Source organism: Pseudopipra pipra, chromosome 5 (genome assembly GCF_036250125.1).
Source record: "Pseudopipra pipra isolate bDixPip1 chromosome 5, bDixPip1.hap1, whole genome shotgun sequence".
Lineage (NCBI taxonomy): Eukaryota > Metazoa > Chordata > Aves > Passeriformes > Pipridae > Pseudopipra > Pseudopipra pipra.
In genome coordinates this window covers 69,967,540-69,994,238 of record NC_087553.1, presented here as the reverse complement: position 1 = coordinate 69,994,238, position 26,699 = coordinate 69,967,540, and the positions used below count along the sequence as shown (strand labels likewise).

The window sequence follows — 26,699 nt, the reverse complement described above, 5'->3', positions numbered from 1 at the left end:
GTTGCTCAGGGAAGCTGTGTCTTCCCCTTCCCTGGAGGTGTTCAAGGCCAGGGTGGACGGGGCTTTGAGCAACCTGGTCTAGTGGAAGGTGTCCCTGCCCATGGCAGGGGGTTGGAACTAGATGGTCTTTAAAGTCCCGTCCAACCCAAACCATTCTGTGATTCTATATCTTAACTCTTGTGGTACTTTTCTTAGAAATGCACCTACGTTTCACCTGATGAAGTCAGAACCAATCTTGTTTGAGTTTAATATATGGAACGAGTTCTGCCCAGAAAGCAAAAATTAATTATTGGGTGGTTGCCTAAGCTGAGCTTTATGTTGCAGAACATTATCACTTGGTAGACCTCATCAAACCTTGAACTAGTTATATTCCCAAGCCTATAGGAAGAACAAAACTTGGAGGCTACATAGCCTCTTATTTTATATCTTCAGGCACTTTTTTTTTATCACATATCCCTAGAAATTTGTGATCCCTATCCATACTTGAACAAGAGGGGAAGCAAATCCAAAAGTCAGGGGTGGGGTAGGGTGGGGTGGCTTTTGCTTTCTTCAGCCATTAAAGGGCAGGTGTCTGTCACTAGCTGTTGAGCTTCTACTAATATCAGTTTAGTAAAGTCTGTAAGCCACTGTAGGCAAATCCTTAAAGATACTGAAAATAGACCATTGTAAGTTTTATCAGCATAAACAAAAAGCTGCCCAGTTCAGATCTGTGCAGATGGTGTGTTTAATTGTTTGCTTCCGCTATTAGATGAACTAGCAATGATATTTAATTGGTTTCCAAAATAGAAGACTAAAAAAACAAACCTCTTCCCCTCCCTGTTTGCTTTCACTTCTGCACTCGTTCACTCTTGTTTACATATATTTTAACTTGTATGAGTTGCTCCACTCACAGCACATACACATCATTAAGCAGTAGTGCATGTTCTAAAAAATAATTTGCTTGATAGGTCCATACAGCAGAAGTAAAAGTTGAGACAGGTCTGAGACACAAAGAACTTTTTTATTTTAAGATGTGTTTGCACGTAAGTGGGTTTTGAAGGTGTGATGTAACAGATGTACAAAGCTTTGGCAAAGTTACTGTTGTTAACTCTAGGGTTCTAGAAAGCATTATCTACAGCAGGACATTAAAACAACATCATTTGGTAGGTTTAAACATGTGTGCAAGGAGTATCCAGGGTTTAGGTTGAAACCCCAGCCTTAAATCAAACTTGTAATGGAGGGGGTGCAGGAACACAGAGGCTGACCACCTGAAGAGGCACCAGCCACTGGAGGTGAATGTTTAGCTTTGGTGAGCAGAACACTGAGGGCTGATTTTAGGAATTCAAGAAGCCCTACAGCACAGAGGAGGGTATGTGCTCCAGTGTACACCTCCAGCTGAAAAGGGAACAGCATTTTAATGTGGCTCTTACTATGATTTCCTTTTGTATCCTTGATTTCTTCCTGTGATAGTAGTGAGGAATCTGCATGTATGCCTCTAAGAAATAACATGTTTTATCTCAGGTGGGCTCAGCTCTCTTCTGATGTTTCTCTAGTATGTGTTTTGTTCGGTATTTTTCCCAGTTCATATTGCCCTTAGTATCATGCAGTCTGACCTATCTGCTTGAAAGGCAGCTTCCCTCTGCTGCTTCTTCTCCCAGCCCAAATTTACTTCCCATCAAAACATTTTCAAGGTAGGAAATTTTTTTTTTTTTCCCCATCACATTTCCAAATCTTTTTTCCTCTGGGACAAGATGCCTCCTCCTTACCTTACCTAAAATTTGCATTTGAGGCATTGAAGTGATCACACATACTGAATTTGGAATTAATCAGAAAACTAGTATTTCCTATACTAACAATGGTTTGCCATGGTTTGTATGATCTAATATACGTAGAGAGTTCGCAAAGCTGAGCTACAAGTAATCACTAATTTCACCAGGAAAATGACTGTGAATTTTAAATTATCAGGGCAGTAAAAAGGAACCCATTGTCTTAAGAAAAATTACACTTTTACAGATAATTTCTGCCAACATGGAGGCAGCACATGAAAAAACATCTTTGAATTAACCTTTAAGTGCTTACACAAGCACTTGAGTATTATTAGATACTGAGAAGAATAAAATCTGAGCATTGTATGTCAGGTATTAAAAGCCATCAGGATTTTCATGTAGTTAGTGTGTGTGTGAGTGCAAGTGCGGTTGCTCTCTGCTGGGTGGATGAAGAATTGCTCAGCTCTTTGTTAAAGGCTTTATGGGGCTATAAGATGGATTGCAAGTCTTACAGCTACTCAGTTGTTAGCCCTGCCGATGGGTGCAGGGAAGCCTGGGGAAAATTATTTCATAGACTTTACTGCCTGCATAGGACTGAACATCCTGCCATATATGAGTTTTGTTCGTTGGGCATGATGTCAGGGTCATTTAGGAACTGCAGTTCTGGATATGTCTTACTTAATAATAATTATTAGCGTTATTAGAGTGTAATAGTTCTGCCAAAAACTGTACAAGACACTACAGTAGAAGCAGTTAATGATTTTTGAAGCATCATCTTTCCTTTGAGCTGCTTTTGAGCAAGTGTGCTGTGAAAATGCTGATGGTCCAGAAAGCATCTGGAGATGACTTTTTTTATTCCCCCCCAAAAAACCACAGAGACATGGTCATTTACGGCTTAAAAATGTTGCACAGCTTCTTTTTTCTGTTTGTCAGAGGTTCTGGCCCTTGTTTTGCTGGCCAAAATCCAATGTAGGTAATTACCTTCTGTGTCTATAAATCGCAACCCCCTGCAGTTTTCAATTGGGTACAGTATTGTTCTACCCTTCCTGGCTGAAACTGTTGTGCGATAATGCTCCATGTCATTAAACAGCTGCCGTCTGTCACCTTATGATGAAGTCATTCCTCTCTAAACAATGAGTTTATAAAGCCCTTTTGGGTCCTTCCAGATAAAATTTGCTCGTAAACCAGCAATTATGATCTTTGGAGTACGGTAAGGTGATGCTTGGTTGTGTCTCTTGATAGCAGTCAGAGGCCTTCGAACGGATGTTGTCTCTTTTTTCAGCTTGTGTGGTATCCTGGCAGTGATGCCTTGGCTCAGATGTAAATACTTATTACTTTAAAACCTTGGTGCCTGCAAATGCCTCAGTGCTGGGGTGGATTTAGTTGTCTTTACACTTAGAACCTGCTTGTTATCACGTTCTTGTTCTGTTGGCTCAGATGTCTTAAAGCGTAGAACATGAAAAAAAGGCAAATCCCCAGCAAAATGATAAAACCACTAAAATGGGAGGAGGGTTGCAACATGAATTAACCAAAAAACAACAGCGTGAAGGTTCTGTGTAGGGTTAAAAATAGATTTGAAAAACAGGTCTCATGTAAATCTGTTTGGTCCCTGTTAACAGCTGTTTTTCAGCACCTGGTTTGACACCGAGGTCATTAATGGAAGTGAACATGGATTAACACCAAAGCTCTTAACGGTGATGAATTTAAGAGAGTCCCTTTTGATCCAGACATTGTTTCTGAAGGCTCCCTCTCTGTCCTTAGTGGCCAGTTCACTTTTAGCAGTCTTGCAGTAATTACAGGCATGAATGGAAGAGACAGAGAAGGCATCTACCAGGTTTTTCCAGTGCTCCTGCTGAAGCAGCAGGGATATTAAAACAATCTCTAGCTCCTCAGGAGTGGTCCTGTCAACTTGCTGAAATGATGGAATGGTAGTTAGGTTATTAGAAGGAAAATTGGCACAAATTGAGAGAGAAGATGCTCTGGCAGCAACCACAAGCAGCCAGCGACTCAGTGGCTTAATCTCTGCCCTCAGGCTGCTCTCTACGATATAGATGACACCTTGTCAGTGAAGATGATGTGCTGGGTCACCCCTGAGTCCAGTGGGCTAAATTGGCCATGGAGGGAAGGATTGCTACAATGTAGAGCCAGCAAACCACATAATCGAATTTTTTTCCCCCCCTTTTTTTTTTTAATATGTGTCATCATTTGGGTACTGACAGTAATTGTCAAGGGATCCCATTCTCATTAGTGTCCCCTAGACACAGCTATCTCTGTACGCTCGTGCTTTCAAGAAATAGTCCTAAACTTTCACAACGTCTGCTTTGCTTCTTTTGGAAAGTTTTATGCATAGTTTCTCTTTTGCCTTGTTATTTCTTGGGTACAGGAGAAGGGGAAGATGGGGGAAGGTAGAAGCCACTTCCTCTGAGAGGAAGAGAGGCAGAGAGAAATTAGTAAAAACCCTGCAGCTGTTGGTGACCAAGAGGTCTTAGTGCAGAGCAGTAATGTCTATTGGGTGAAGATGAAGACTGGGAGAGGATAAGGGAATTCATCTTTAGCAGAGATTATTTGCAAGGGATCAAGGATATTTGAATGGATCTTGTATTGACCCAACAAGCTCTGTGACAACTGAACCATCAGGCAGGTGTGGTGTATAGTTTTGTTACTCAGTGGAACTTTCAAGTACACTGCAGGGATCAGATCCATAGAATCTATAAAACAGGGGTGGTTTTTTTCCATTATTATCTCTCTGTTGTTTTATTCACTAGTTTAGTTTGACTGCACTGGCTCTAATCCTACAGCTACTGCTGAAGCTGGGTGACGATGCTACTGAAGTGTCATTGCTGCAACAGTGTTCATGAGCTCCTCAAAATCCCAACAGTGAGACTTGCATTATCCCTCTGAGGTGCTTGAGAGCCTTAGTTTGCACTGAAATCAAAGGAAATGCAATTTAGGAAGGAGGCCAGCTGTGCTTGTAGAAATGAGTGCCCTCTCTGTGGCCTGAACTTGTCTATCAACCCCCCAAAATGTTGGCAGCTCAGTCAAGCCCCTACCTTGTGGTAGAAAAGTATTATAAAGAAAAGTTTAAATTGTGCTTCTTTTTTTCCTAGATCTGCAGGAGTTAGTGGATTGACAGAGCTGTCAGTGGATGGTGAAATTTAGTCCAGAGAAGTTTTAATGACTTGCCCAAGTTAATGCAGGCAGTGAGTGACAAAACCTGTCCCCTGGAGTTATGCGTATGGTAGCCTACTCCTGGATCAGTGCCTTTAACCGTCTTTATCCAATAAAGCATTTAAGGAATATGATCAGTTCAATTTTGGTTCCAACAAAATAGAAAAAGAGCTGAAGCATTTTGTGAAATTAGAAGAGATCTTCGCCTGTGCCTAAATCTGTAGCTCAAAGCAAGAACTTGATGCGGTTGGGGTCATTAACCTGAGAAAATAGGTACAAATAAGTGTTTGGCTTTGTGGTTTCCTAAAAATTGGCTGATTAGCAATGGAAATTGTGGGGCTCCTTGTGGTAAAGGTGGTTTTGGTAAAGGAAAAAGCACAGGAATTAACTTGTTATTTTTTATTAAACATTACCTTAGCTGTAATTTTGGGCTGAAGTAGCAATTATGTATGAATTTCTTAGAGAAGGGATCCAAGAGAAAGAATAGATGAAGGGCATAATTTTAAAATGAACTCAATTCATTTTGTTAATGTAAACAACACAGAGTATAAATGAAATGAAAAGTGAAGCCAATTTCTGAAAAAAAAATAGCTGACCAAGGCCAGGGCAAAGTTGAGGGCTTTACCAAGCTTCTACCTTTTCCTGTCTTTGCAGGTCCAAAATAATGTGAAAGCATTTTCCCCGGTTATTTTAAGCTATGGGTCAGGGATTTTTTAACCTCTCTGCTAGGTTTTTTTTTTTTTGACAGATTGGGTTTTACATAAAGGAATGGGAATTCAAAAGAAATAATGGAGTAATTTTCTAGAGGTTTGTGCCATGTAGGTGCTTACTGAAAGTCTTGAAAGTTGTTCCCATGGAGTATCATTCAAGTGAGTCAGTCAAGGTTTTTCTGTTTCTTGGTGGTTGGGGTGGAGATGGTTCTTTGGATGGTTGGTTTGCTTTGGCTTAAGTGTTGTGTATGTATGGAAAATGCACCTTCTAAAGCCTGGAGAAATCATTATATCTCCAGGTGTACTTGTGACCTGTAGAACTTATTCAAAATGAAGAGCATTTGTAAGTTGAGAGGGTATTTGTGCATGAAATGTGATATAAAAGTTTGGACCAAATCTTTGAGTCTCTTACTCAGGCAAGACTCCCACTAGAATAAACAGGATTTTTAGCTATTTATGAGTGTGATAAATGCTGTTGTCTGCTGATCCATGTTAAAAACACTTCACAAGCGATGATCAAACTTCTTGTTGTTGGTTTAAAATGTGCCTTTAATATAACTTTCTCCTTTCCACCGTAAGCAGGGAAAGTGCTAAAGTTAATATGGGCATATTAATGTGTTTAGGTGAATTATGCTTTCAAGGAGATGAAACACATGAAACTAAATAATTTGTCTTCACACCGGTTATAGCTGTGAGACAGGGGAATTACACAGGGTTGTTTTCTCCTTGCCATTCTTAGATTTATTTTTTTTTCACATGTAAAATATGATTTTCATCTGGTTGTGCAGATTTTGAGCTCTTCCAAGTCCTCCGGTGGGCATTCACTCCTGAACAATCATCAAACAGAGAAATTGTAATTAAAGCCAAATTTTTTTGAAGTGGCAGGTGGCTTTGAAATGCCTGAATTCTGCCATGATCAACTTCTGACACTGCTGCACACAGGCCATTTCCCCCCTGTCCCCAGTGGAAAGATGGGAAGGATGCTCAAAAAGTCGCATCTCATTACTGTTCGTTCTTTAAACTGAAACATCCAAAAATTATCAGCACTTACAGGATCTCTAGCCAAGTAATTAGTTGAAACTACTGTCCTTAATTATCAATAGTGACATGAGTTTGGTAGGTGGGGTTGTATTTTTCTTTTGTTCAGTATTTAAAATTATTTCTTTTCCATATAAGAGTATGACCCTTCCTAAACCATAGCCTGTCATTTGTCTCCCAGATCAAATTATTTTTTGTTACTAAGTTCTTTTCCCCTGCAAAAGTGTGTGGTTGTTTTGAACTTGGATGTAGCATGTACATCTGGATATCAGATAGGGTAAGAATTTACAGGGGGTGAAAATGTTCAAAATTTTGATCTCCTTCGGCAGGGAGAAAAAGTTTTTGAAGCAGTATTTTAATTTTCACAACAAAGTAGGCAATTTTGCCACTGTCTTCTCTTTTTGAATTGTGCTTTTTTTCTTTTTTTTTTTTTTTTTTATGGCAGCAATAAACAACATGATTTAAACTGGAGCACTCCAGACTGCTTTTCCTTTTTAAAGAGCGTAGGCAACTAATCGGCAGCAACCAGCCACATAGCTGGAGTGTTTTCCATTCTAGGCAATATCATACTAATTTGATGCACACATGGATGCTTCACACAATCTGCAGATTCATCGCTGGCATCTTGCATTAGTCATCTGACAGATTGCCAAGTGTTTCATATTCCTTTCATGTGACTTTATTACAAAACACACACACACACACTGCCTTGTTTCTGCCAGTAGCCAGTTTAGTGAGAATTCACTGCAGTTCTGTTTACAACAGCCATGGACAGAAATCTGCACTTATTTGCAACTATCGTCTGCTTTAAAATGCAAACGTCCCGGGTTGTGTTGTGCCGCTCTCGTCTTATATAATGACATTAAGTAGCAGCCTGCAGAGAAAACCAGACTCAATGAAAAATGTAATAGCATTGTTTTTTGTTCGTAATACTTATGCTATTAATTAAATACTGATTTTTTTTTCCTTCTTCGTGCCAATTGACATCATCTTCTGCATCTAGTGCACATGAAAACTGCGTAGTCTCCTAACTTGCCTTCTTTTCAATCTCCTTTTCCACTTTCTAGTAACGGCACAGCTAACAAGATGAATGGAGCTTTGGATCATTCAGATCAACCAGACCCAGATGCCATTAAGATGTTTGTTGGACAGATTCCCCGTTCATGGTCAGAAAAAGAGTTAAAAGAACTTTTTGAGCCTTATGGAGCTGTCTACCAGATTAATGTTCTCCGAGACAGAAGTCAGAACCCTCCCCAAAGTAAAGGTACAGTAGTTGTGCTCTCTTTGCTTTCAGTTTGTTTGTTTTTCCGATGATCTTGCTTGCCTTCAGCATTTCCAAAGAGGTTTGCATCTGGGCTGTCTGTTTTGTAGTATTCTGTGTTGAGCTATGCAGCAGTCCTAAGAGGAGAGGACTCCTGAATCCTATCAGATACCGTCTTCCTCCTCTTCTTAAATTGCAGTTTAATTGTCTGTTATCTGGAAGCATACACTCCAACTGTGCAAAAAATAACAAAATATTGCTGTTCTTGTTTAAATTATTCTTGCCCAGAAACATGGAAACCTGAGCATTTGCCTCCCAGGATTAGCTCATGAAAAATATAATTTTCTATTTCCTTTCGTTTCCTCTCTTTGCACCCCAGGTGGGAATTATTTTAAGGATACAAAAGGGAGAAATGATAGCAGTGGGGTCTTGCTACGTCACTTCTCCAGAAGCAATAAAAATTACAAACAGTCCTTTTTCCAAAATCTGATTTCTTTTCTGCAGTCATGTTAAAGGATTGATTTTTGGCACTGATGTTGTTCTAAGTGAAAGGGTTGGTTTTTCTTCCTGCATTTTTTTCTATACATATGTAAAGTATTTTTCCCTAACTATATTCCTTGCTTTCACTGTATATCTGTGTGTATTTAGGCATGTGAGAGTTTTGTGTGTTATAGCTGTGTACATGTAGCATGTCCTTATGTGTAGACTGAAAGTGAATATTTTGTTCTGCAGAATGAATTTTTCTACACAGCTGTATATTTTTATTGATACTTCAGGTTTGGTACATGAAAGCATTGCTACAAATAATTAGTGTAGCTCAGAGGCATAACTAGATGTGCATGTGTGTGCCTGGCTGTAAGGTTACTAGACAGTTATTCATTCTTACTGCACTCCTGGCACTGTTTCTAAAAACCTTCAGAGCACACGTGCTATGGAGAATATCATAAAATGATTTTTGTGGGCTAGCAGCTAACTAACTGTGCAAAACAGCCCTCACTGGGCACTTCTAGTTTGGTGAGAGGTGACTGCAGTTGTGGGAAGCACACAGCACAACCTCAGGTGTGCCTGTGCTTTTGAGCAAAGCACTGCCAAGGCTCAGCATATCTTCCTTGCCCTGGTACAGGGCAGAGGATCCTCTCAGTGGCCTCTTTGCTGCCCAGTTTAAGCAGTCTGGTGTTCTGAGGGATAGTGGTTTGCTTCTATCACTTCTGGTTAAGAGATTTGTTCCATCAGTGTCACACCAGTGTCAGGGAGGGGGGTTCATCTCACTGTACCTTGCTGCTAATCAAGTCTCCGTACTATATTGCTCTTTCCTTTCCCCATCCCTGGAAGTGTTCAAGGCTCTGTTGGATGAGCAGCCTGGTCTAGTGGAAGTTGTTCCTGCCCATGGCAGAAGGGTTGGAACTAGGTGGTCTTTGAAGTCCATTCCAACCCAAACCATTCCATGATTCTGTGATTCAGAAGCAGAAGTTGTTTCTGGTTGGAGTGTTTCAGTGTAGTTCTGCTTCCAGCCCCCTCCATTCCCCAGGATTGATGTATTGTAGCACGTACCCCCCTACTGTGTTAGTACAGAGCCCTGACCAAATGTCCTTTTCTTGTAATGCTGGATAGGAGACAGCATTAAGAGGTCAGACAACTGGATTTTCTGCAGTCCAGGCTGCTATGGATGAGCAAACTCCTACTTAGTTTAAACCACTAAAATGCTGAACTTTGAGACTCGTCCATTTGGAAAGAGCTGATTCCTGGGCCACAGAAATGCCTTCCCACTAAGCAGTAAATGAAGTGAGAATGATATTGTGGTTAGACAGAAGAAACCCATTGATTCCCATTTCTGTAGTGTTTTCCATTGTACTGTACCTGTCCATCAAGCAGCTGGAAGGGATAAGGAAGAAGCACAGGTCATGCAAATCATTGTAGACTAATTATCAAGGTTTGTAGTCCTGCTATACAATCTTCTTTTTGAAAGGTGGTTGGGTTTTGGGGATGCATTTTGCTTGGACTCTCTTCAGCCAGAGATGATGCATGTCACTTCAGGCATTATGTGTTTTAATGAGCAAATGAAATTAATCCTGAAGAAAGACAGAATAACCTTCAGACTTACTTTTCCCTGACAACAGCAGCAAGTTCCTCTAGTGGTCAGCTTTTCCCTTGGAAGCTTTGGAGGATTGTATCTCCACACTGGCTCTATTCGTCCTCCTGGCTGAATCTGCCAGCAAGGTTGCTAGAAACCTCTTGAGTTTCTTGTGGATATCTCCTGAGTAGGAAAGATCTTTATTTTCTTAATCCAATCACACAAAGCATTCTGTGTGAGAGATTGTTAAGAATGCTAGGAACAAACAAACCAAAAAATTGCCCTGAAAAACATCTTACAGTCTTCTTCTCATCACAATGCATGAGAAATACTTCACCTATACTATCTAATTGGCATTTAATTATGAAACTGAGTTTTCATCTTTTGTTCAGAGGTCGTGGAATCATAGAATAACCTGAGGTAGAAGGGAGCCCTAAGTATCATGAAGACCAACTCCTGGCTCTGTGCAGGTCAACACCAAAAATCACATGTGTCTGAGGTGAATTCCATGTTCCTCTTCAGTATAAATATATACATGGAACAACCATTTTTATTTAATTTGAGCTGGGTGGATTTGAGTTATGGCAGGCATTTTTCTCCCTGCTGCCCCTCTGCATCACCTCCAGTTTTGTAGAACAGTCCATCGAGGGGACCTTGAGGTTGGGTGACACATGAAAAAGTCCATTTTTCATTTCACTACGCGATCAGGACTCTGTGTCAGGCAGACCATTCACAGCCTGGTACCACCCAGAAATTTTCTGAGAATATTCTGCAAGCCATGAGTTGCAATGACAGGAATGCAAGTTAGTGTTACTACACCACACGAGGGGGTGGCGGTTTGGGTTTGTTCTTTAAAGAAAACCATTTTGATTTTTGAAATATTTCCCTCTTCCCAGACACGGGTTGTGTATTTCTATGAGCTTGGCCAAAGGGGCTCCTCCAATTTGAACAGAATTTTTCTCTGATGAACTGTTTATGAAGCTGCAATCTGAGTCTCTCCCAATTCTGTCAAAAATAACCATAGGCTGCTTCTCCCTCTCCTGCTGTTATTCAGACTGTCTTTCATACCCTCCAACGACAGACGGCCTAGTTCATGTCTTTCCTCCTTTTTTGTATCGCTTGCCAACTCTGCAAAGCTGAAGCTGGAGGAAGACAGGTAGAAAGCCAAGTTTTCCTCACTTTGGAAAACTAGAGGAAAGCCATCTGAATTCCACAGATACATCGCTACTAGTGCAAACATTGAAGCTTGGCTTTATTAATTAGGAGTTTCAGGAATGGCTGCATTTCAGTGGGTGATGGTTGGAATATCCTCTAGGAAACTCCTCGTGATTTCCAGAGTTTGCAGTTCTCTGCTTCTTTTGAATGTGTGAAAGAGATCAGCAAAGTAATTTGACTTTGTGTTTATCCCCTGTTGTTTTGTAATGCTTTTTCCTCTTTTTGCAACAAGAGAAATCCGGGGGATTAGGTAAACTAAATACAAAAATACCCCAACAACAACAAAAAAAGCAGGAAATCCTGTAACGGTGAAATAAATGGCACTTTCAGCTTCTGGGGGCAAAGGGGATTCAAAGTCTGGGCAGATCAGCCCTCTTTGTTCCCAATCCAGTTCGCTCCCTTTATTTAATTTATTCTGGGTGGATAGATGACTTTTTTCCAGAGTAGTTGTTAAAAAGAGCTTCTCTAATACCTCAAATGCAGTGAGCTCTGTGCAAATGCAGCATACACTGCCACCGAGATCTCTCTTCCTCCCCACTGTTTTCCTAAGCCGGAAAGATTTCCTTGGCTGCTTTGGTTTTGGAGTCCAAGTGCTGAGGCAAGCAGATGGCACAGGGCTACTTTTGCCTTTTGAAATGCAGCAGAAGAGTCTTGGGCCAGATCCACCATGTGCTTTTGGTACCTTGCCCCTGTTTTGATACCTGATAATTCTTGTAGGCATCAAGATCCCCTAAAGTAGCTTTGTGAGTCTATGTGTGATGCCGTAGTAATCACCTGCAGAAAGCAGGGAGAGGCACCCGTGTAACAACTAACTCCGTGTTTCCTTGTAGCCTTTTACAGACCCTTTATCAGATTAGAGGGAGGCTGCTGAGTGAACAAGGATGTGCTGTAGTTAAAGGCCAGTGTTTATTATTATCCTATTTAACATGGTAATTTAAGTCTACCGGGAAGCAAGCAGAGGAATCGGATAATGAGGCATTCATCTGCTGCATACAGGAGAGACTGGATGGGCAAGGAGGCATATGTGCATAGAGAAGGAGAAGTTACCTGGCTTGCTTGGGTACCATTTCAGCCTCAATTTAGCTCTAAAATCAGAAATAGTCTGATGCAGGCAGGAAGGATGATTCCTCTCATCCAGCAGGTCCCTCCCATTTGCTGCTCAGCAGGAGGAGAAAAGGGAGCTCAGGCAGTCCTGTAGGACTGCCACAGGACCAGAGCTGTGACAATCTGCTTGTCACACTGTCCTAATCAGCAGCAAAGACAAACTGCTTCTTGTTCCTTGCCTGCCCTTGTGTCACCACCCAGCCAATTGTAAGCTCCTGCTCCTTCAGGCAATTTCAACACATTGTGTTTGGCAAAACTATTTTAGATGCTCTTTAAAAGCTCCCTTTCAGGCAGCGCTCCAGGAGTCAGCGTTTCTCTACGTATTTTGTCTTATTTTGTGTTTTGAATGCTCTCGCAGGTCCATGTGAACATTGTTTAGCTTTTGAGATCAGGTGAGTTGCATCATGAGCACATACGCTGTCGAAACAGAAGGACTTGTGACCACAGCCATTATGCATGTGTGTGTTAGACTAAATCTTAGTGGTCATGGCTGAGAGATATTTTGTTACAATCTTTCCTGCACTGAATCAAAAAGTGCCTTGCATATTATTTTTTAGCAGGGGCATTGTGCACCATGTGAAATTTCACACAACAAAGACTGGCAAAAGCCAGATGTTGCCATTAAATACAAATACAGTGGGGAGGAAGAATGAATGATAAAGCTGAGTTTCTGACTTTAGGATGCTTAAATTCAAACCTGAAGGAACCTTAAATCTATAATTTTAAATGGGTCGTAAGTAGCATGGTAAAATATATTATAGATGTGAGCTGATTTTTTTAAAAGGTAATTCTTATTCAACAAATCTGATGGAGTTTTTCAAGAAGTTTCTGTGAAAGTGGGCAGGTGTGAAATCATGTATATAATCAAGCTGGATTTCCCAGGGGCATTTCACACAGTGTCACATGGGAGACTAATCCATGCTGCTGCTGGTGAAGCAGAGAAGGACCCATTTTCAAATGGAGAAAGGAGCTGGTTAGATGATGGAGGGCAGATTAGAATGGGTAAAGGTGATGGGCCAGGGGAAGAGAGGGGATGATGATTGGAGAGCAACAGGGACTGTTATTGGAGATCAATACTTTTTCACTCTCTATGTAAATGGCTTTGACAGAATGAACCACCAACTTGTTATCCAACTTTTTGGGTTGTGCAGAAGGGACTGGATGGGGGGCAAAGCCACCTGATAACCAGGAGAAAACAATCCAATACAAAGAGATTCATCTGGGTAAAAAGAATAGTGAGCAAGAAGAGTAAATCTGAGTTTTGAGTGAACACATTTGTTGAATGAGTGTATTTTTTCAAAGATTTGAGAGCAGGAGAGGATTTGAAGAGTGCACGTATCAGAAAAGGACTGATGTGATGTTTTGTATCTGTGTGGTCAAAAAGACACAGAAAATGCGAAGCTGTATAAATGGAAGCATTGAATAGAGCTTTCAAGGAAATACTGCACCACTTAAAGAAGGATTTTTTTGATCATGTTTAAACTACAGTTACCAATATTTAGTACCATTCTGTAGAAAAGGGCAGAGGTCCAGAGAAGAGCAGCATGATTTTGTATGAAGTCAGGAAGGGTTAAGGCATGGTAAAAGGTCTAAGAAGGGTAACTTGTAAAGGGCTTCAAACACTGACTTAGAAGAAAGCTAAAAGGGGAAAAGCTAAGGAAGAATACAGGACTGCACCTTGGTTTGGAAAGAAAAAGTTATAAGGGGATACAATTGAAGTTTCTACGGTATGTTGAAGTGCATACCAAAAGCAGGAATAGATAAGCTCTTTCAATTAATATTAAACCCAGCGACTGCACAGCGTAGACTTAAGACTGAGAAACAGCAGGCCAACAGGAAAAAAAATTCAGCTTCTTAAGTCAAACTTGCAGAGCAGGGAATGGCTTCTGGAAGAAGCAGTAAGAAAAGTTCCAAAAGAAAGTTTTCCTTTTGCGTGCTTCCATTTAGTATTTTGAAATAATGCATCTGGAGCAGTACATGACATGACTGCTGCCCATGTCCAAGCACAGTTTCACCCCATAAACAGGACAAGGTGCCAAGGCTGTGATGGACACAGCTGACAGTGGCTTATCTGTGTCCAGCATGAAGAGGGTTTGACATTGGTGTCTGATGGCATTTTTGCCTTGCTTTGAAGAGAGGGAGCAGATGAGGATAACGCCCCATTGCATACTTGACTGCAAACCTGTTGCCCTCATAAATAAGTCTCACTGTATATTCCTTTCATTTACCATGGCAAGAAAATCAGCCCCTTAAATACCAAAAAGTGTCACAGCAAACCCAACCCAGTCAGATGGTTCAGAAGTAGTGGAAGATATTTGTGAAGACACTGTAACAGGAGTGGGGGGTTGTGATTGCAGAACTGGAAGAGCAGAGGATAGTAGAGGGGGCTGGAAGAGAATTTTTCAGTTGTATTATTTATATATAGAGATAGCACATAAACCTTTCTATAGCCTTGTTTCTGAAGTTCCCCTCTACAGCATATGAATGACTGGAGCTGTAGCAGAATTAAGATTTTTGGCCTTTTTTTTTTTTTAAGGCATCTTTTTACTCCATGGTTTTATGGTATTTATCACAGTGGGAGCTTGGTCCAGAAATGAGGACTCTAGGTATTGCTGTAAGAAGTTAATAAAAATAACACATCTCTAAGGGATTAAAGTAGATCGCTTTGGGGCTCATTGGCTGCAGTTTTGGAGCAGCTTAACTGTGAGTTACAACTGCATATGAATTTTAAAAATTAAGCTAAGACTGTATAAGCGCATTATTAATTACATCTATGCTGAAGAAATGCATAAACTTCAGCTACATTAATTGATTTAGTTAAATTGATAGAAAACTCATGTGCAGACCAGCCATTAGAAGAGCAGGACTTCATATTTCAGTTGTGGTTTTCACCAGTGTTCATATCTGACAAACACTTGGGGAGAAGGCAAGTTTGGTAAAGGAATGTTTTTAAAAGGGCTGTTTGAGTTTCGATTCAGGCATGAAATAGTTGCTTTTCAAGTATTTTCAACAACTCCAGAAATACAGGTGAAAATATGGATTCCATTTTCCTGACAATTCAGTAAAAACAAGAACACCAAAAAAAGAAGGAAGGGATATGTTCATCTAATTATACATAAAAACAATTGAAGATTCATGATTTAGAATTATAGGGCTTAAATAATAGTGGGGTTTATGTCAAGACAATGCTGGAAAGAATATCTGTCACCGTAGTTAAAAAAGGCAAGCAATTCTTAGCTATAAGTTGACATCTTCAGCACACCACCCAGCATTTACCTATAGAATATCTTAGAATAATTTTACAAAAAAAGTCTCAAATGTTCCTAAAATATAAATGGGTAATCTGTTTTGTGTAGTGACATCGTTACATCAGAAAAAAACACATAGGCAGGCAGTTAAAACAGCCTGAACTTTCATTAAAATTATAAAAGCAGCTAATCAAATTGCATTGTTGAATCTGAGTAATAAGCCAAACCTCTTTCCAATATATAATCTCAAAGGCAAAAATTGCAATGCATGGAAAAATCTAAGTCAAGTCATGCTCATGCTTGCACACAAGAATTAATCAATGGATATAATACTCAGACATAAAACACATGCATGTGTAAGTATTTTCAAGATTGCTGCCTACATTTAAAATATATACATCTCTAATGGTGCAAGATACTGTCACTTTGAGATTTATGGTAGGCAGTTTCTTTAGTTGCATATTAAAGCTCACATCAATGAGATTCAATCTTTTTATGACATTGTTGTTGCACTGAAATTCTTTCCTCTTCCAATTTTCTATTAAATGAATAAACATGCAGTGTTTATCTGCTTGTCACATAAAACATGATATGAGTTTTTGTTAAAGAACAATGGCTTCAAAGCAAACCACACAACCCTTCTCTTATTATGTAGTTATTCACTTCTAATATCCAAAGCTTTTGCTCCTAACATATGAGGAGGTTTTGCAAAGGATTTGGGAGCTGGTCTGAAATCTTCATGCTCTTTGGCATGGAGCTCAAAGGAAGATAAAATTTGACAATTGAGCACTGTCAAAAATGAAGTCTTACTGGGGAGTAGCCTTATGAGGATGGATTTCAGCTGTGCTGCAGCTTCTGGGTCTCTCATTTCCACCGCAAGAACAGCATTTCACTGCTCTCATCTTCTGCTCCTGTTACCCCATTAAAATCAGTCACAAGAGCCCATGCACATGTATGCACAAATAAATAAAAGCCTAAAATTAAAACTCACAATGCAAGAAGTTTTCCTCATTGAAAGATAGAGGAGGAGGCTCCAAGGCAGTAAGAATTTCTCTGTCACTGTTGAGATTATGTGAGAGACATAAATAATACAATGATGGGTCACAATAAAAAGCTAAAGACCACATAAAACATTTTAACATAAATATCATCAATTTTCCTAGTTCTTAACATGAAATTTAAACCCCAGGAGGGCCTTGAAAGGCTGTCTGTTATTCTTTATCATTTTGAAATATGTTACAAAGTAGATATGTGTAACATGTATAGCAATGTAAATTAATTGCTAGTTCATTACTTCCATCTTCCCTGCACCAGACCTTGTCCCCCTGTACTTTTTTTTTGTGGGAGCAGAGTAGCAAAAGGACAGATTTGATCATGTTTTGGGTCTGGCAGGACCCACAACCTGCTCAGTGTCAGACTTTAGTGGTACAGATGCTACAAAAGGATGTTCTGTGCCTGTTGTAGTATTACTTTTTTTTAAACATCGGTTCTATAGTGCATTGTAACCATCAGCATATTTCAAAAGAATAGCAAATAACTCCCCAAGGATAAAGTCTGGTAGTGGCTTCTAAGCCTGGTTTGAGCTTAACTCAAGCCAGTGAGCTGTGGGTAGAAGGCTGCATATGCAATATAAATCTCCTGGTCCATCTGTCTTGGGGAAGAATGCATTTTCAGGAATCTGTGTCTTTCTAATTGCTTATAAAAACACTCTGAGACAAGCCAGTGAATAAATTAAATTTGAATGTTTCCAGTGGATCTTTTCAGTTTTTCACTGAACCTAATTACTGTCTAATCTATGCCCATGAGTATGCAGTTTTAAGTGGGACGTTAGACTTTCACTCTGCAGATTAAACTCTGTGGTGCATAAATTCATTATTATTTGTGGAGGAGAAAACTTCAGTGTCTACTACCTTGTGGTTTTAGTTTAAGATAACTACTGCATCTGAGTCATGCATTCTTTTAGAAGAATAAGACAAGCTGTAAGGAGAGGGAAGATGTTTTCTAATAAACCGTGTCTCTTATTTGCCTAACTGAATTGGGAAAATTTATGTTTCAAACAATAATTAAACTATCCTCGTAGCTCAAGATGTCATGCCTTCAACTGCAGTTTTAGGGAGTTGTACCACAACAGGGAGTAGATTAATATAATGTGCTGCATGAAACTTTTTGCTGCAAGGATGAGCACAGCTCCGTAAGGAGCAGCCGCTGCTGCTTCAGCTGGAGATCTCCAAGTGTTTTGCAAAGGGAGAAAAATAGCATCACTCCATTTTTACCAGCTGGAAAAACTGAGATACAGAGGCCTGAGGGGACTTTTCCCAAAATTTTTTTAGTCACTTTGAGCAGGCAGAGAATAACGTTCTGCCTGTGCTGGTGTTGTGTTGCCTAAATCAAATCTGCTCCCTTCGTTTTCAGAGCATGAATCCCTGAGCTGGTTGACATAAAGATTTTGTTATGTTAGCGCTGCCCAGGTGAGATCTGCATTAGTTTGTTCACATATTAATCAGATCTGATGAGGACTGCAGTTAGAAAACACGTGTGGAGCAGACTAATAGGCACTGGCTCCCACTCTTTCTATGCCCCCCTTAATTAATACAATGAGTCTTAAACAACAAGCTTCCTTTATTATTTGCAGATCATGGGATATAAAAATCATTGTAGATTTAAAATGGACTATATTAAACCGAGTAATTCCACCAGGGCTTGAGTTTCAATAGCGAAAAGTGTTGTGTTGTCTCTGGCTCAATTAGATTTTTCTCAGTGTCAATTTTAATTCACTTCACCAGAGCGTGGGGGAACTCTCAGTGGAAGGGAAAATGTTCCTTCTGAATGAGAGCCTCCTGTAGGCCACATTTTATTTAAGAGTTTTAAAATGCTTCGCAGTCCCACGTTCTGCCTTGAACGTCTGCTATTGTGTGCCAGAAGAGCTGAACAAAATCACTTGATGTTTCTTAATGTGACAGGCAGCTGAGTTTGAGCAGGAGGATGGAAATGGGGAAAGCAAGGTCTTTGGTTTCCTCTTTTTACTTAATAGTAAAAAAAAAAATAAAAATAACAAAATGAAGTCTTGGTGAGTCTCGATGGCCAAATAAACAGCATTAGGTCAAATCTTTCCCACCCTTCCAAGCACCTGGCCATGCATATAGAGAAGTAAAAATTAAGCAGCAGTTTCCTTTTGCGATGTTGAGCCCAGGGCTGAGGTTGAGTGGTCTGAGAAGCTGGTTTTTCCCCTTTAGGTTTTGTATTTCCTACCTCCCATGGCTGTCAGCACTTAGGTGTAGATTGCTTGGTTACACTCTGCTTGGCGCAGAGTAGCTCAAAACGACTGTTTCCTCCCTGTTTTAAAGGGGAAAATTGAGTAGACCTTTAATTTGAGGATGCTTCCATTGTGAGAAAGAGAAGATAAGAAAAAGAGCTTATGATAGAACTGTAGGGGAAGGTTGACCATAGAAAAGAGCCTGAATTGTCCACTCTGTATAGGTGGAGCTTTCCAAAATGCTTCTTTCCAAAGGAGCAGTTTTCTTTTACTATCTCTACACTTGTCCTTTCCATATTTCATTAAACTCTCAAGACATTAGACTTATGAGTAGTTGTGCACACTGAAGTTTTACTTTGTGTTTGGGTGAGTTTTGGTTTGTTTGCTGGGTTTTTTTTGGTTTTTTTTTACTGACACTTTGGAGTTTTCCAATTCTGCAACTAACTGGGGCTGTTTTCCAGTGTATCACTGGGCTACCTGTAAGAAAACAGCTGGGACTGTCACCAAAACCAGTCAATTGGGTCAATAGATGTGAACCTGTGTTCTGATTCAGACAGAAGATGATACCACAGAATGATGCTGAAGTGCCCCATAGCTATGAATAATGCTAGTTTGTGTATGAAAGGTAAACATGAAATTATCTCCATAGAGAAACCTTCATGTTTTTCAGAAGAACTGTGCAAAACACTCTGTAAAAATTCTGGTTTCCAAATGTGTCATCTCCCAGCCTTTTCATTTCCAACAGTGTTGACTTTCCAGTTAGCATGGAATGGTTTTCTGTCGTGTGTTGCTTGCTAGTTCTCACTTGGGTATATATTGAGTTAAAAGGTGCTGTGTGAATGTAGGGAATTATTATTATTATTATTATTATTACTATGATTATTATTATCATTATTTAGATGCTGCAGTTTAAGTAGTTCAAAAAAATCTCACAACTAAAGGTCAGCGTAGCTTGTAGGTTTACACATGCACAGTACAAGTAACCTTCAGAAATTTCCTCATGACAAGATAAGTGCAGCAATTATATTTAAATGAGTGCAGGAGAAAATTTCACTGTAAACTACATTAGCTGGAGAGTGTGTGCTGTAAGAGGATTTAATTGAATTAATGTTACTTACTATCAAAAGCTCCATCTAGTGTATTGCCAGGTCTCCTTATTACTAAGAATAATATTTGGCTCATAAAGACCCCTGTTCAACTAAGCACACAGTCCTGATGACTTCAGCAAGTGATTAAAATTAAAGCATTTTTTCACTGCTTTGCTGAATAGGAACAGGCTGGGAGCTGGGAACAGGCATTGGTGTGTGTGCACAGTGTGAAATCACCGAGCCCTTAAACAAGGCTCTTTATGGAGCCTCCTCTCACCAGTGGTTTTCCAAGTGTCTAATGGAGGTGTGATTTTGGCATGACTGTCCTTCCTAGGTTGAGTGTAGCTGTCATGGATAACGGGCTGCACAAGTGATGGAGAAAAGCAGCAAGTCAGGGTGTACAAGAGAGAGTCGGGGTGATCCACGCTGGAGCTTCGGAGCCCTCTGCTAATAACTAATAAGGAGTAACCGATGGCAAGGGCAGAGGGATTCATTCAGTAATCCTGGTGGTATTTTTAATGCTGTTATTAATGCAGGGCTCTCACTCCCACATTATGCAGAGATGCCACAGTGAGAATCCAGAAAGGTATTTTGTGTGACTTCCTACATTAAAGCAGAAATGCAAATAAGCTGCATTTACATATTCACATGATATGAACGGAAATGTGGAAACACAGTGACATAGCCAGAGACATGCTTCAAACCAATGATAAAGATATCCATAGTTTTCCGACTCTACTCTTATGTTTTAACCATTAAGGAGAGAATGTGATATACTGGATGTTTTCGCAGAATATTTTTGAATGTCAAAAAACCATTGAAGTCTGCATCTCCTTTATGTTTGATATTATTTTATTTTCCTTTCACATTCATTCTTTAAAAAGCAAATACATGAAATCTAGCAAAAAAATCTTTTATTCTCCATTCGTTCAGCAACAAAAACAACAACAACAACAAGAAAAAGGGTTTTGAACCACTCTTTTATGAAAATTGTGAAACAGTGGAGTGGTTTCTACAGCAACTTTCCTTATTGTTGGCTGAATCAAATGGCAAAAGGTTTTATTCACTGACACATCTTATATTTTAATCAGCCATATGTCACTCCTTAACTTCACCCACCTATGTTTCTGCATGCGGGTGGCATTCTGGTACAGTCAGTAAGGCACATGCCATTCAAAGGAGTTACAATCTCCTCTTTGTTTTCGTGGGCTTGTTTTTTGGGGAGAAAAAGAAAGAGTAATTGCCCGTGTTAACTGATGTTCATTACATGGAATTGTTTAGCTCTCTTAAAAAATCATTGATCTGCTTCTCCCCCGTGAAAGTATTCAAGGTCTCAGTTCACAAAAGAGAAATCAGCATGTAAAGCAGCAGCCTGGCAATCTGTGCTGCAAGGAGCAGAGTTCTGTGCAGAAATGTCAGCAGAGTTTGCTATCTTCAAAAAGACCCACAAATATTTAGTGAGGATGAGAAACATGTTGAAATCGATGTGATTTTGGGGAGCGGTCTGTTTAGAAGTAGAGATTTTTTTTCTCACACATTTGAATGTAGAGTTTATGATCAAGCCTTTGTTAGGTAACATCTGGCATGAGCTGTTCCTCCTTCTCCCTAAGTTTCATGGCTTTGTTTTGTATTTGAGGAGGATATTACAAAAGGTAATTTGATGTCTCATTCCCATCGGTACGGTCATGGTTTTAACTTTCGAATGACTCCCTTGAAATAGGAGGAAGGGAGAAAAACACCATTTGGGTATTTTTAATAGGGAATAGACAGTATTTAGATTTCATGGCGAGCGCCCATGGTACGTTGTGTGCACGCAGCAAGTCAAAAGTGCAGCTGTGGACTAGGGTTTGTGCGCCACAGATAACAAAGGGACCCAAAATCTGGGGCTCCAGCCTTGTCCACATGCTCTTATTATCATTTACTGTTTGTATTGCAGATGCACGTAACAGATTGTACAATATGCTGTACAAACAGATTGGTAAAATGATCTTTGTCCTGAAACACTGATGGCAGAGCTGGACGAGAAGGATTGACAGCGTGCCTGCACTGAGAGCGGCGCAGCCCAGGCGCCACAGTTTTGGACCCGTGTCCTCAACAAAAAGGGCTTTGTGCATCTTTAGTGAAGCAAAGGTCTGTTCTTGCTGATCTTACTGTAAAGGGCTGAAATTTTAAATGAGAATTATAAGAAAACAGCACAAAGATGATTAGAGAGTGAGTAGGAGAAGGGAATGTGCCTACTTCTCCTTTTTTTTTTTTTTTTGTCTTTTTTTTCTTCTCATCAAACAGCATTTCTTCTACAGTTGCCAAATTGAGCGTGTCAAAGGAGCAGACTTTCAAACTTTGGGTAGTTGCTCCCAGTATTGGAACAAAACCCTACAGAAAAGGCTGGGACATGCAGGGTTGAGGCTTTGGTGACCTGACTGGGGGAGGCACTGCTCATGGAAAGTCTGACACTCTGGAAATGACAGCGAGAGCAAGACTGCAAACTTGGCTTGCCTTCACTGGGCTACTCAAACAGGAAAAATCCTAATACTTAATGTCTTTTTGATCATCCAGGGCATGTAAAGAGATCATCCACTTATGCCCTGTGTGGTTAAGAAAACCAAGAATTGCTCATCTTATTTATTGAAGTAGCTAATGTGCATTTCAAAGTGCCTCAGTGTTGGCTTGTGGGGGAAGGAGGAGTGAACATTAAGATTAATTTCAGTGAAAATATTTTTGTGGGAATAGTTTGCTCAGTGAATCTAGATCATCTGCAGCTGGTGGATTAATGTTTATATGTTTTACTAAATCAATAAACTATTTACATGAAAATGGAGGTGTTTGGATTGTACAAACAGTTCTTTCAGAGGAACTTTGCTTAGGGATGAGAAATGATTTTGCCATTTAGGAACACTTCTTTTTCTCTTTCACGTGAAAGTGCTCTCTCACTAAAATTATTAAAGAAAACATTTTTCAACTCTGAAGTATTGCTGATATTCTGGCAGTGTCTGTAGCCAGTAGTCCAAGAGATGGGAACGTCTGAGCACTCGTTACTTAAACAACTTGTGTTGACTTTGTGGTAAAAGATGTGTTATGGCTGGATCAGACATAACACTTGACCCACATGGTTTGTGGGTTTGAGGTGTGATGATACCCGAACATGCCAGGGTCCAGGGCTCAGTATCCCTGGCTGCTGGTGGTGGAGCTGCTGTGGCCTTTGCCAAGAGAGGTGGGCCTCTAGATCAGGCAAGGGATTTCATGCAAAGTTCTCAGGTTGGGAAATCTAACTTAAATGAAAAAAAGACCTACTAGTTCATCCAGCTTATTGTCTGCCAAATCCATGCTTGTTCTGTGTAGTGCATTCCTAAATGTTTTGTCCAGTTTTATTTGGAAGTGGACCATGGGGTGCTCTTTCCAATTCTCCCCCTCCTCCTACAAGATTAAATATTTTATTATTGTACTGTAAACACACACACAGTCCTAACATTTTTTTGGTATTTTGGTCCCCTCGCTTTATTTATTTTCTGTTGTATAATCTCTCTTCTGTACTAATATTGATGAATAAGAGGGATGCATTTTCTGTCATGTAAAGTAGTACTGGGGATAAACTCTGCCTAGGATTTTGGCTGACCCCTTCATCAGGCTTAGCTCAAAAATTAATTTGTCATTACCCAGGTGCTATGCACTAAGCTTTATTGGCATAGAGGAGCACCACATCCTGTATGTTCTTTGGAAGGAAAAAAAGTGATCATATAATCACTGAGACAGTAAACAGTCATTTCCAATCTAGTAATATTTTATATGAACTGGCACTGTATGTTGTATATCATCCATCTTGCTAATCCTTGTTCCACATTGCCTCACACTTGAAGCCAAGAACATTACAGCTCTGCCAGAGAGTGGGTGGAAAAATAGCCTTATTATTAACTTAAGTTGAAAACATAATGGCTTTTTGAATGTCTTCATTCACAGATGCAGTCACACTAAAATATTAATACCCCTAAGTACAGAGAAACAGAACTTTCCTTTAAAATCCATTGTCCATGTGTGTTGCAAAAGTGAAAGCCTTGAAAGTGTTGTGAATTCCCTGTATCTTTCATGTTTTATCCTGTAAATGTCAGTATTCTGTAAGAAAGGAGCCAAAATATTCTTTAGAGGAGGTTTGAGCAATGATGCTGCCATTACTAGCATTGCCTTGTGGTAGAAGAAAAGGAGTTTCTCTAGTTTTCTCTTTATCTCAAAAGACAGGTAATAATTGAATGGGTATTGAAACACACATAATGACTTTGTAGTACCATGATCAAGCAGGGTTGCATTGCCAATGCCAGTGTTAATTTAAATCTCATCCCCAGTGGGACCAGGAATATTCAAGGTGCATGTGTTTTCTGGGAGCAACCATCAGAAAGAGAAAACTGCAAGCCCCACCTGATTAATCTTCATAGCACCCCAGCATCCCTGATTTATAAGCAGAAATGAGGGACCTAGCAATGAAAACTGAGTAAATCTGTACCACAGCATCACTGAAAAGCCACAGAAAAAGGAGATGATGCTGTTCTTCAGTTATAGCTGTGATTTGCCTTTCTCTGCAACACCTCTATGTGTATCTTCTTGATAAAATATGAATCTTCCACAAACATCTTTAGGAGGTGTAACAATTGCTCTCGAACAGTATTCAGAGGAAAAAGAAATAAATCCTGATTGAACTAATTTATGACTAGCATGAAAAAAATGTCCCCTCCTTTAAAAAGCAAAATAAAAGGATTCAAACTTCCAGTGTATCAGGCCACGTGTTGTAAATTAGCCTAATTGTTTTAGAATTCAGAAGTGTTTCATCATTTTAAATTGGGCTTGTCTCGTATTTAGTTCCACATTTTTTATAACTCTGCAGGACTAATATGTAGCCTGTTGTTGCACAGGAAAAGCTTTTCTTATCCTAATTTTTAAGACTGATGGAATGAGAGGAGGTTGACAAGTAATCTCTTAGTTATCTCTGTGTCGAAGCTTATAATATGCTTTATAGTGAAAATGTGCAATATGCAGTTCCAGAAATAATTTTGCTATACATGATGGTTTATCTTTCTGGCATACAAAATATAAGAGTGAGTAATGCTGAAGTCTGATAGAGGATTTCAAATTGCTTGGAAATATCCTTAGATTTGCCCTAATAAGGCATAGCAGGAGCCAAAATATTGTACAAGATATGAGTCTCAGTCTTAACTTCCCTCCAAGCACATCCTTATCCCATCTCATGTGGGAAAAGAAACTTCACATTTTAGGGCATCAAACTGCAGTTCCTCTGTTAACCCACTGTACTGTGGATAAATACAAGTAATCTATGAGCAGGAGGTTTTTTTCTGAAAAGACAAGGAGATGCTTGTTCCCAGTAAGAACTGGTGGCTGCAAGGCTCATTTGACAATTTAACCTGTAACCCACCATTTATCGATTCTGTTCAGGAAAAGTTTGCATAGTTTTTGCTCAACATAGGTATTTTTACAAAACAACATGTTGAATAAAATACGAGGCCACACTATAAAGTTAATTTATTTTGGGGGTTTTTTTCGAGCTTGCGGTTAAGACTGGGGACTTTGTTCTAAAGCTCTGTGAGTTTTTCGGTGGCAAAGCTGCACATCTGTGATATTTTGACGTGTTCCTGTGGCTGCCGTGGTGACCTGTGGAGAAGGCCATGCAGAATCCTGCTTCCCCAAACGTGATTAGATACATTCAGGAGCCGCATGCTATTGATGCCAAGGAACACTGAATAGTTTCATCTACTTTGCAGACAAGCTTCAGTGTAAGCCCTCCTGCCACTGCCTGCTCAAGGCCACCTTTGACAGCCGCAGGAGCCAACACATCACTGTTTAGGCACTAGTTTTGTTCCTTTTCTCTATTTTTCCTTCTCCCTCTGATTAAGTTGCCAGTCATCCAGCTTCTTTCTCTTCTTGTCTTGATAAGTTGCCAATCATGTCACACAGGGTATACCTCTCTAGCCAAGTATTTCTCTTGTCATAACTTGGAAACAGGCTGCTGGAGATTTATTTTAAATCTTGATCTGATTAAATGCCACATCTTGATCTTTGGAGAGCCATAGGACCTACAGATTGTGGTACTCTTGTTTGGACTTCTCTGAACTGGTATTAATTAAAGGACTTAATATGTGTCCTGTGGGTCGTCCAACACAGTCTCAATATTCCTTTCCCTGAATAGATATTTAATATTGGTGAATAGATTTTTTAATCAGTTTTCCAGGGCATACATGGTGATAGTTGCAAGAAACAAACTATCAATTGTATGAAGACTTAGGGGGAGAATAACATATTTATTTGTATGGTACATGGGGTTTTATGCATTGCTCTGGTTATTGAATTAATTATGCAAAGATAAGTAGTAGCACTATTTAGGAAGGTTTTCAAGACATAAATAGCAATGGGAAATTCATCAAAACTGAAAGTGTTTACTGTGAAAAGTGTATTTAAAATTAATTTTTGTGAGATTGCAAAATAGTTTCCTGGAGAAATTATGGGAAGTCTGATTCTGAGAAATCTACGGATAGCAAGATAAAACACTGGAAGAATTACATGTGGAAGCATAATGCAGTCCTTCCTGGCAGAGGAGCATAGCTGAATGTTCCTGCCTTTAACAGTTTTACAGTTCTATTAAAACTGCTTTCCTAGATATCCAAGATAACACTTTCCCCCAGTATTTTTACTTTACTAGCTCATTTTCCACTCAGAAGGAAAAGACTGTATGAATCACCGTAACTTTTTGCTCTCATTTCGGAAGTACAGGTGTTACACATCTGTTCTGTATCTCCCTTC

At 39.7% G+C, this 26,699-nt stretch overlaps 1 protein-coding gene and 1 long non-coding RNA gene across 16 annotated transcripts in view; both read left to right on the top strand.

Annotated features, from left to right (window-relative positions):
• Positions 1–26,699, top strand: part of LOC135415034 (uncharacterized) — a 621,260-nt gene that overhangs the window by 305,624 nt on the left and 288,937 nt on the right. The window lies entirely within an intron of this gene.
• The window catches only part of CELF2 (CUGBP Elav-like family member 2), a 558,920-nt gene that overhangs the window by 417,827 nt on the left and 114,394 nt on the right, over positions 1–26,699 (top strand). For 14 of the 15 annotated variants that reach the window (XM_064656529.1, XM_064656521.1, XM_064656523.1 and 11 more), the window contains one exon: positions 7,729–7,925. In XM_064656529.1, the coding sequence (XP_064512599.1) occupies positions 7,748–7,925 (178 nt within the window). In that variant the 5' untranslated portion in view covers positions 7,729–7,747. Of the gene's footprint in view, positions 1–7,726; positions 7,926–26,699 lie in introns of those variants that run through there. The other variant, XM_064656530.1, reaches the window with a different exon arrangement.